We start from the raw sequence: 11,034 nt of genomic DNA, 5'->3' as shown, positions 1-11,034 counted from the left end.
TGTACAAAGTTTAGACGAGTTTAGTGAGTGTATCTGTAAAGTAATCCCTTGAAATTGGGCAAAGTTTGTCACCCTATGAAATGGGAACCAAAAACATAAGGACCAGTGTACACATTAGAATAGTTTTTGTACTAATTACTTTTTCATAACTCAAATAAATGTTAATGTTGAATAACTTTAAATTCATGTAGTCATGTCAGATGCAACAAAGTGGTTCTGCAACTGTGGTGATTTGGTGTTTCTCTTATTAAATTTAAACCATCTGAGATATTTCGTTTTACAATGAACAATGAGGCATTATTGCAGTTTTATCGATTATAATATTTATTAGGTTTGTCAACAATTATAATCACACTATAGAGATCCTTTCAATACAAAGTTTTTCCTGTTTTTCTGAGGTTTTATTAAAATTATATAACACTTAGGAACAAATATGGAGCCCAACATCCCAGAACTCGAGGCCAAGATGGCGAATACCTCAACTGCTACTGTAGAGGTCCCTTTGGCACTAAGGTACGTTGGGATAAAGAATATCCAAACAGTGAAGAAGACTAGCATACTGAAAGTTATCAGTTTAGCATCATTAAAAGTGTCAGGTAATTTTCTTGCCAAAAATGCAACAGCAAAGCATACAGAAGCCAAGATACTCAAATAACCCAATATCACATAGAAAGCAATGGCTGATCCTTTATCACATTCTAGGATGATCTTTGCAATTTCTGACTGTGTGTTGTATGAGGTGGATGGAGGGACTAAAAGGATCCACAAAATGCAAATAAACACCTGAATAACCGAACAAAAGAAAACAATACATTTAGGAACTTTAGCCCCCACCCACTTTCTTAAGTTATTTCCAGGTTTAGCTGCATTAAAGGCTATCACCACAATGAAAGTTTTTCCTAAAAGAGAAGATACTGAAATGGAAAAGGTGATTCCAAAAATTGCTTGGCGTGAAAAACAGGTCAGCTGTTCTGGTTTTTCAATAAAAATGAGACAGCAAAGACAGGAGAGCATGAGTGATACTAAAATTAAGTAGCTGAGATCTCGATTGTTAGCTTTGACAATTGGAGTATTTTGATACTTAATAAATGTTCCAAGAACAACAGAAGCTATCAGTGAAAATAAGATGGCTATACAAGCCAGGACAATTCCAATTGGGTCTTCATAGGATAGGAAGGTGAGCGCTTTCTTGATACATTCTGTCTTTTGCACATTGGGCCATTGGTCTTCTGGACACTTTATGCACACATCCACATCTGGAAATATAAAGCAAATAGTGTTTACAATATGTTCTTTTATCTTATTTTTCTTCCCTATGCATTCAACTGTTTATGAAATAAAAGATCAACTTTTTATTAAACTTTACCAATGGACATATTAAGTAAACAATGCAGGGAGCTAAGTGTTGTCAGCAAAGTCCAGAACCCCATTGGCAACCAATCATAATTCCTTTTACTGGAGTCATACCAGTGCTGAACAGTTTTTTTGAAATCATTGAACCAGTTATGCTGGCCATACACTCCACGAAAAATCGTCCAAACGAACTTTCGAAAAACGAAAGTTCGTTCGTCAGCGCAAACGATAGTGCCATCATGTAATGACCAATAAATCTTCAGTGGACATAAAAAAAAAATGGTTCGTTTTTTTTTTTACATATACCTAGTGCAGAAAGTTCGGACGGGAAACACATTAACCTTTTAATTTATCGTTCGTTCGGCAGAAAATTTCCAAACTTGTCCTTCGTTTTTTTGGCTCAAAAACGTCCAAACGATTATCGATTTTGTGCCCATTAACTGGCTGAAAAACGAAAGATCTTTCTTAACGACCGAATGTCGGCCGAATTTTCGTATAGTGTATGGCCAGCATAAGTCTACCTTGGTGGTTACAACTATAAAAACAATTCCTTGTAGGAAGTGGTCTATACATGACATAGAATGTCGGATATACTCATATATGGTGATCAGCCATAGATAGATGTTAAGGACTGACTGAAGGAGAATAGGAGTTGTGGTTTTGACCAGGACTTAACACCTAATGCCTTGTACACACGAGCGGAATTTCCATCGGAAAAAAAATTGGATGTTTTTTCCGACAGAATTCCGCTCAAGCTTGGCTTGCATACACACAAAAGTGCTCTGAACTTTCGAAGATTAAGAAAAAAAATGTTTTGTCTTTGGGAAGGGGGATAATCATGGCAGGGCCCTGGTCGACGATAACATAACAGAGATATAGTACTAGAGTAGATTATTATAAAACAATGCTTAATATGATAAAAGAGGAATCAGTGGTAGGAGCATTCAAAAGCTTTTTGTTTTGGTAAAGAGTAATCAATGTTTTTGCAAAAAAGATGTCAAGAGTAAAATAATTAGAATTGTTGAATAAGATGTCTTGCATGAAAAGTTGTATTATCTTTGTGAAAGAAAAAAATAAAGAATTTATAAAAAAAAAACGCAGTGACGTACAACACTATGATGAGGCGAGAAAAAGAAGTTCAATGCTTCCGAGCATGCATCGAATTGTTTCCAAGCATACGTGTTTTTTTCCCGTCAGAATTCCATACAGACTAACAGATTTTCTGATAGGATTTTTGAAATCGAAAACCTGCTCTCTATCTAAGTCTGTCAGAAATTCCAACAGAAAAAGTCAGGTGGGGGATACACACAGTCGGAATATCCGACGAAAAGCTCCCATCTGACTTTTTCCATCAGAAAATCCGATCGTGTGTACGCGGCATAAGAGTTTAAGGAGATCCCTGCCACCCACAGATTAGAAATGAGCTCTGCCCCCTCTGCTTCCACTTCCCCTCTTTTATTGAAAAGAAGAAATTAAAGCAGAGTTCCACCCAAAAATACATTTTTTGCTTTTCGGAACCTTCCCCCCCTCCGGTGTCACATTTGGCACCTTTCAGGGGGGAGGGGGGTGCAGATACCTGTCTAAGACAGGTATTTGTACCCACTTCCGGGAATACACTCCTGTGGTAGTCACGTCCCTACCCGCACCCCCCGCTGTCTTCTGTGAAACCCACTGTTCCCAGGAAAGAGCAGGGACCAGTGACGGCGCGCCGTGCTACTCGCGCATGCGCAGTAGGAAGACGGGGAAGTGAAGCCGCATCGCTTCACTTCCCGATTCCCTCACCGAGGATGGTGGCGGGTGCAGCCAAGGGATGAGCGTTTGCTCGGCCTTGGCTGCCGACATCGCGGGCGCACTGGACATGTAAGTGTCCATATTTTAAAAGTCAGCAGCGGCAGTATTTGTAGCTGCTGGCTTTTAAAAATAAATTTTCAGCGGAACTCCGCTTTAGCTTGTACCTATGTATAGCAGTGAGTTCCCAAAATTCTGCTCATAATCAAACTTCATTTGATGGCTTTTCTGGACATTTGGCTCCTGGGTCATTCCTTGCTGAGGCCATGGTCATGTAGACCAAACTAAAGCACTACAAAAGCCTGTACCAGGCTTTGTTTTTCTTGTAACCTAACCAAAAAAATCTTTGACCTATGAGATTTCAATGAACCAGAGGAGTATACCACTATACAAACAGAAAACGTGGCCGCACTCCAACACCATCAGTTGAAGTCTATTGTTTAGCACAAGAAATATAGCAGTACTGTCCAGACTTACACAAGGCTTGTAGAGGTGCACCTGTATGACTAAGCCCTGTTTGAGTTGAGAGGTCTTGGCAGACATTCTTGACTAGATTCAGAGAGATGACCGCAACTTTGCGGCGGCGTAGCTTAGCGTGTTTAGGCTATGCCGCCGTAAGTTAGCGAGGCAAGTACTTGATTCTCAAAGTACTTGCCTGCTATGTTACGGCGGCGTGGCCTAAAGCAGGCGGGCGTAAGGGCGCCTAATTCAAATTTGTCTGAGGGGGGCGTGTTTTATGATAATGAGGCTTGACCCGACGTGATTGACAGGTTTTTTTAACTGCGTATGCGCCGGGCACCTACATTTCCCAGTGTGCATTGCGGCTAAGTCCGCCGCACGGGCCTATTGATTTCGACGTGGACGTAAACGACGTAAATCCCTATTCGCGGACGTCTTCCGCAAACGACGTAAAAATTTAGAATTTCGAAGCGGGAACAGCGGCCATACTTTAACATTACTATTCCAACTATTTGATGGAATAACTTTAGGCCTGCTAATGCGTTACGTAAACGGCGTAAATGTACTGCGGCGGCCGGGCGTACGTTCGTGAATAGGCGTATCTACTGATTTACATATTCTACGCCGACCGCAATGGAAGTGCCACCTAGCGGCCAGCCTAAATATTGCAACCTAAGATAGGACGGCGCAAGCCGTCGTATCTTAGATATGTTTAAGCGTATCTCTATTTGAGAATACACTTAAACATAGGTCGGCGCAGATTCTGAGTTAGGTCGGCGTATCAGTAGATAACTAACTCTACCTGAATCTAGCTATCTGTGTTTCTTGTTTTGAGCATTAAAGTGTATTTCTGGCTGATTTCATTGTTATGTGGCTCAACTTTTTGTTGATATATGTAAGGGAGTATGGACAAGCTCACGCAGATGTGGGAGGTACAGGACGTGGAAGAAGCAGTGTTTCTTCTATAATTCACTAACTACACTACTATAGCTGAGAATGTATGGGAAATAAATAAATATAGATATATAGGAAATCAAGACAAACCTGTCTGGTTGGAAAACTGTCCTTCTAGACATGGTAAGCAATCATAACAACAAACTGGCTGTCCTTCCCGGACAGATTTCCTGTATCCTGGTAGACACTTCTCACTGCACACTGATCGAGGCATCAGTAGCTGCCAAAATATACAGAAAATATTTATATATAAATTCATATGTTTTATTAATATTGCTGAAACGGTTCTATTAGGTTAGATCTGATCTGAGTTAAATCAGGTACTGCAAAAATGCTATGTTGATTTGCAAAGAGCAATGACCCATAACATTCAACCACATTTAATCTTTTATCAGGTTAAAGTAATATTATTCAATGTATAATTAAAGAAAGCCCTAATTGTAATTCAAAAATATATTGGTGGCCACAATGTGGGGACTAATTGCAACAAAAAAAACCTGGGGTCGTTAACTATACTACCCACATATCTCACCCACTGGGACCCAAAACTTACATTTTATTTGTAAAATTAAAATACTCTATTGTTTATTTTAGTTTATAGATTCAAACATCAACGTGACTTTTTATTACTAATAAGGGGAGCACAGAGACCAATCCAAATGGAGTATTATTTAGAGTACTTGCCTCAAATAAACCTTTGACCCAGTGTTTACTAGGGAGGATAACATGGACACCCTCAAAACAAAGAACATTTGTATCTACTGTTTAATGAGTGAGGTGGGATATTTTACGGGAGCTATAGTGGCTAGCAAAGGACCATTGCTATTCTCTATCTGCTTATGCTCACTCCTCATAACCAGATGAAGGTAGGCATGCTGCCTAAATATTGCTGGCCATCAGAGAACTCTTACTTAAATCTCTCTCATCTAAGCCCACTTCTCACACACACATTTTTATTGTTTCTGGGGGGTCAATGGTTGCTGGCAGAGATCTACTGTTAAAAAAAGGAAGTCTATTGCTGCTGGTTGGGAGATCTGCTGTGGCTGCTAAGGAGGTATTTTATTGTGGGAGTCCATTGGTGCTGGGGGGGGGGGGGGGGGTCTGTTATTTCTGTGTGAATCTATTGTTTCTGTTGCGGATCTATTTTACTACTTTTCTTGTTATTACAAATTTTATTCACATTACTTGGCACCAAAAACTTGGTTCTGTATTCTCTAAAAGAACCGCTACTGGGAGGTGGGTAGGGGTTGAAACCAAGGGATGGTACCTCTTGGAGGAGGGTAGGGGGGGAGACCAGGGGTGACACAGAAGGGGGAAGTTCCTGCACCTATTCTCTGAGAAAAAAAGCCCTGTGTGTGTATAATATATATATATATATATATATATATATATATATATATATATATATATATATATATATATATATATATATATATATATATTAGGGCTGGGGAAATTAAAGATTAATTCCTCAATTAATCTTAAATTTTTTTGATCAATCAAAATTCTTGACGTCACTGGACAGCCTGGACAGTGAGACTTACCCTGCTGGGGATGCGAGCAAATTGCACCCATTGGATTGAGGTACCTTTGCATCTGTGGAGCAGGAGGATGCATCAGACTCCATCAGGGGAAGGGGGCAAAAATAACCATAGTTTTCCTATCCTAAGCAGTTTTGTGCAGAAAATTATTTGTGTATCGGCAACATTTGTTCCGTGCGAAAGACTGTTCAGTTCTTCAGGGTATATTGTCAATAAAATGCGATTATGTCTGCTTCCAGAAAATGTAAACATGGTATGTCTGCGTGACTGGCTAAAGTGATGCCTACTTGCCTACTATAAAGTGACTGACAGTCAATATACTAGATACGTTTTATAATTCAAGTTAAACTAACTTTCTAAGTCTTTCTTAAAGTTTAATAAGAAAACATTACTTGCGTCAGTTTTACAATTTGAATTTAAAACGTATTTGTGTGAACAGTGAAGTTAAGTCATGGATTGTGGAAACTAACTAGTGTCGGGTGATTGTATTTAGTGTATACCACATTTACCACTGACTAATGCAGAGTTTCAATGCAAGGAGATTCACTTAATCAGTAACAGCCCTAATATATATATATATATATATATATATATATATATATATATATATATATATATATATATATATATATATAAATGCTCTATACTGAGTTATTTGTTCTCCTGGAAATATATACAGCATACCCATATAGCTGACTATATCCCTGAATTGGCTGTATGTATCCCACATACATATTAATCTGAGTAGAAAACCTCATCTACTAATATAGAATTTTTTTGTTTTACCTTACCTACACTTTTTCACCCCCCAAGGAAGACTTAATTTAAATAGACAAACCCTGTTGGTTTATTTATTATTTATTTTTTGGGGGGTATTTTGGCTTTTTATATGAGCACTTTTTGGATTATCAGGGAGAGCATCAAAACCTATTTGAAGGGAAAGCTAATTATTGTTCAGTGGGGTTGACATATCAAGAGAGTATTTGTGTGTGGCATAGTTATAGCCAGTTCAGGAGTATAACCAGCTATATGGGTATGCTATATGTAATATTTCCAGAAAAATATATAACTCAGTTTAGAGCATTTATTTATATATACAGTATGCAAAGTGGGCTTAGATGAGAAAGATTTAGGTAAGAGTTCACTGATAGACACCAATATTTTGAGAGCATAAATATCCTCATCTGGTTATGAGGAGTAATCTCAAGCAGATAGAGAATAGCAGTGGCCTACATTTTAGGCCCCAGTGGGTGAGATGCGTATGTAGTATAGCGCAGCACCCCAATTTTTATGGTTGCATTATTGCCTATTGGTTGTTTTAGAAATATATTTGGCCTTTTGCATAGTTTTGATAATAAATATGCCTCTTTAAAAACTGAGCTTCTTACTTTTCCATCAATCCAGATAACAACCATGACCATAAAGGCAACAATTAGCTTAATGAAGGAGACTAACCTTGGCAAACTTGTTTTCCCAGACTATCGCTTCTTTTTTTATAATGATTTGTCTCTCAGGTGAAGCCTGTAAGTCAAAATGTCCAACTTTCTGTAAATTTGTTGTCCAGTTTGGATAATTGATCGGATTATAAATATCATACCCAATAGATATTTCTTCATTATTAAAATAGATGTTTTGCCCCAATGTGTTTGTAAAATTAACCCTTTTTATATATTTATGTAGCTGTAAATGACAAATAATATTGAATGCAGTGCAAACTCATACAAACAACAACACATCAAAATCTTTTCTTTAAAGTATTTGTTTCTGTCTTTGGACAAATAATCCTTTTAAAAGAGCATTGCCATTACACTTTTTCTGTTAAAGGAGATAATTATTGTCTGGGAGAATACTGAAAATAGATCCCAAACACTGATGCTGAGTTACTGGGGATGCAGTGTTTCAGATAACCTCTGTTGTGTTAGCATATTGTCTAATGTAAATACACTGGGCCAGATCCACAAAGAAGTTACGCTGGCGTATGTATTGATACGCCGCGTAACTTCTAGGTTGGTCCGGCGTATCTTTGTTTTGGATCCCCAAAACAAGATACGCCTGAAGCTGGGCTAGATCCGACTGGCGTACGTCTTAGTACGCCGTCGAATCTAAGGTGCATATTTACGCTGGCCGCTAGGTGGCGCTTCCGTCGATTTCCACGTTGAGTATGCAAATCAGCTAGATACGCCAATCCACAAACGGACGTCCGGCCGGTGCATTTTTTTACGTTGTTTCCGTAAGGCTTTTTTCGGCGTAACATAATCTCTGCTATATGAGGCGTAGCCAATGTTAAGTATGGACGTCGGGCCAGCGTAAAATTTTCCTTTGTGTACGTCGTTTGCGTAAAACGTTCGCGAATAGGGCTTTGCATAGAATGACGTTCACGTTAAAAGCATTGGCTTGTTGCGGGTTAATTTGGAGCATGCGCACTGGGATACCCCCACAGACGGCGCATGCGCCGTTCAGAAAAAACGTCATTTACGTTGGATCAAGTAAAATTAACAAAAAACACGCCCACATCTTTATCATTTGAATTCCGCGCCCTTACGCCGGCAGATTTACGCTACGCCGCCGTAACTTTAGAGGCAAGTGCTTTGTGAATACAGCACTTGCCTCTCAAAGTTGCGGCGGCGTAGCGTTACTACGATACGCTACGCCTGCCGAAAATTGCGATGCGCTACGTGGATCTGGCCCACTGACTTTTTAGGGGATAAGGTTGTAAGTTGTCAGAGAGGCTTTTAACCACTTGCCTACTGGACACTTTTATCGCTTTTCTGCCCAGGCCAATTTTCAGCCTTCAGCACTGTCACACATTCAATGACAATTGCGCAGTCATGCAACACTGTACCCAAACGACATTTTTTGTATTTTTTTTTACACAATTTTTTTTTCATTGTTTGTAAAATTTCGCTAACAGGTAATTATTCTCCTTCACTGACGTGCACTGATGAGGCTGCACTGATGGGTACTGATAAGGCCTCACTGATGGGCATTGATGGGCACTGATGAGGCGGCACTGGTGGGCACTGATGAGGCTGCACTAATAGGTAGCACTGATGGGCACTGGTAGGCAGCACTGATGGGCACTAATAGGTGGCACTGATAAGTGACACTGATGAGGAGGCACTAATTTGCAGCACTGATTGGCAGCACTTGTGGGCACAGATTGGCAGCATTTGTGAGCACTGTTGGGACTGCACTGATAATCAGGACACTGATAATCAGTGCCCTGATTATCAGTGTAGATGTCCCTTTTAGAGAAGTCGGTTATTGGATCTCTTCTCCTCTCCTCTTGCTGTCAACATGAGGAAAAGTGTGATGATAAATGGCTTCTGTTGACATCTATGATCAGCTGATCACTTGGTAAAGAGCCATTGATTGGCTCTCTACCTCAATATGTGATCTGCAGTGTCCTCCGGACACTGCAATCACAGAGCGCACTGCCAGCGCCCTGCAGCGGGTGTGCAGTGGGCATGATCACGGGATGCCGTCATGTGATTGCGTCCCAGAACTAGACAACTGCGCTATAGCCGCCATTCTGATATAGTGCGGTCGACAAGTGGTTAATAGTATTCGTTCCCTATATCACATCAGCCTGCTGTGTATTCCAAAACTCTGAAAAATCAGAAAGTAAGAACTTCCCTTTGGATTTTGGCAGTTTTTTGTTATAGTACAGTATCTACAATGACCTTTCATTAAATGCTTGACAAGGAAGTTCTGAAAGGGAAGGGTAGCATTGCTGAAGCCCTTCACGTGAATGTTACTGTAATGTTTTGGAAAAAAGTAAATAGTTTTAGTAAGGTTTTAAACGATAATAAGAAATTACTTTTTTTCTTACCTTCCAGCCTTTTAAATCTTGAAATTTTAATTTATTTATATCCTGCAATCTTTCACTTAATGGTGTTTCTTGATACATTTCATGTAATGCATAGGCTACGGCATATACAGAGTTGTAAACAATATAACTCATACCAGTGAACTTAAGGTTACAGTGAGACCAAATGATTTGTCTTCCACTCTCCACACCTGTGCAGTTTCTGTTTCTTGGATTGAAAGGACATCGGTTTTCACATAGTTCATCCCACCATGTTGTAAAGGTCCGACCTGATGGGAAACGACTTGGGTTAACCTCCTTGACAAATTTTATAAATGCTGGGTTTTCATTTTTTTGCATGATGAATCTTAAAGATCCATTGACAACTGTGTCATTTACCACATTGAATATTCGGAAACTGGAATCGGCAGTATGTATCCAGACTTTCCCTGGTATGCTGGTAACATGAACATTCAATTCCAGGTAGTACACATTATTTTTTGAGCCATACAGAAGAATAACATTTGCAGTTGACCGTGCAATGGTTTGCTCTATGTCTTTGATTCTTTCGGGGGTGTAGTCATTAATAGACGGTACTAGTTTAATAAATTCAACGCATCCTCCACTTTCTACAATCATATTTTTAATAATCTTTATAGCATTTATGCTGCTATCATCATCAGCATATATAATACCAACCCACATCCAACCAAAGTGCTTCAGTAAGGCTATAATGGCAGCATACAGAGCCTTCTCACTGGGTACTGTACGGTAGAAATTTGGGAAGTTCTGTTTGTTGCTCTGAAGAGGTTCTTGGGACATGAAACTTATCTACAAAATACATAAGTATGATCATTATTTGCTTTTCTAAGCTATAGCATATGTATATTTAAAGTGACTCAACCCCTAAAAAAAACACAGCAAAATGGTCCCAGCAATGATAGACTCTGAATACCTACCCCTTTGGGGGTAGACGGCGAGTCTGAACTCCCCTCTGTTCAAGCAATACAGCATCTAGCAATGTATTCACATTCAGCATACATCTAGGTGTGCTGGGTGCCTGATTTACTGTTGCGTCCCATGTCCTGAAGTGACGGTCGGAGGGAGGGAGGAAGCACAGCCCAAAGTGGG

The 11,034-nt window shown here is 39.5% G+C and overlaps 1 protein-coding gene across 1 annotated transcript; it reads right to left on the bottom strand.

Moving 5' to 3' along the window:
- Window positions 1-300: 300 nt before the first annotated feature.
- LOC120913579 (vomeronasal type-2 receptor 26-like) lies at window positions 301-10,730 on the bottom strand. Its single transcript, XM_040323614.1, has 4 exons — window positions 9,928-10,730; window positions 7,551-7,616; window positions 4,645-4,774; window positions 301-1,256 (listed from the first exon to the last, which is right to left on the bottom strand). The coding sequence occupies exons 1-4, from the start codon at window positions 10,723-10,725 to the stop codon at window positions 355-357; spliced, it is 1,896 nt and encodes a 631-aa protein (XP_040179548.1). The 5' UTR covers window positions 10,726-10,730; the 3' UTR covers window positions 301-354.
- Window positions 10,731-11,034: the final 304 nt, after the last annotated feature.

The sequence above is a fragment of the Rana temporaria genome, chromosome 9 (genome assembly GCF_905171775.1).
Source record: "Rana temporaria chromosome 9, aRanTem1.1, whole genome shotgun sequence".
NCBI classification, from domain to species: Eukaryota; Metazoa; Chordata; class Amphibia; order Anura; family Ranidae; genus Rana; species Rana temporaria.
The sequence above is the reverse complement of the archived record's forward strand: the minus strand, read 5'-3'. Positions and strand labels throughout refer to the sequence as shown.

What these genes read in the sequence shown, in the direction of transcription:
- LOC120913579 (XM_040323614.1), bottom strand. Translation starts at nt 10,725, where the DNA reads ATGTCCCAAGAACCTCTTCAGAGCAACAAACAGAACTTCCCAAATTTC. An exon ending in GGGAAAACAAGTTTGCCAAG is followed by an intron (nt 4,775 to 7,550) that starts GTTAGTCTCCTT and finishes ATATTTTGGCAG; the next exon opens with CTACTGATGCCTCGATCAGT. An exon ending in ACAGTTTTCCAACCAGACAG is followed by an intron (nt 1,257 to 4,644) that starts GTTTGTCTTGAT and finishes TTATATTTCCAG; the next exon opens with ATGTGGATGTGTGCATAAAG.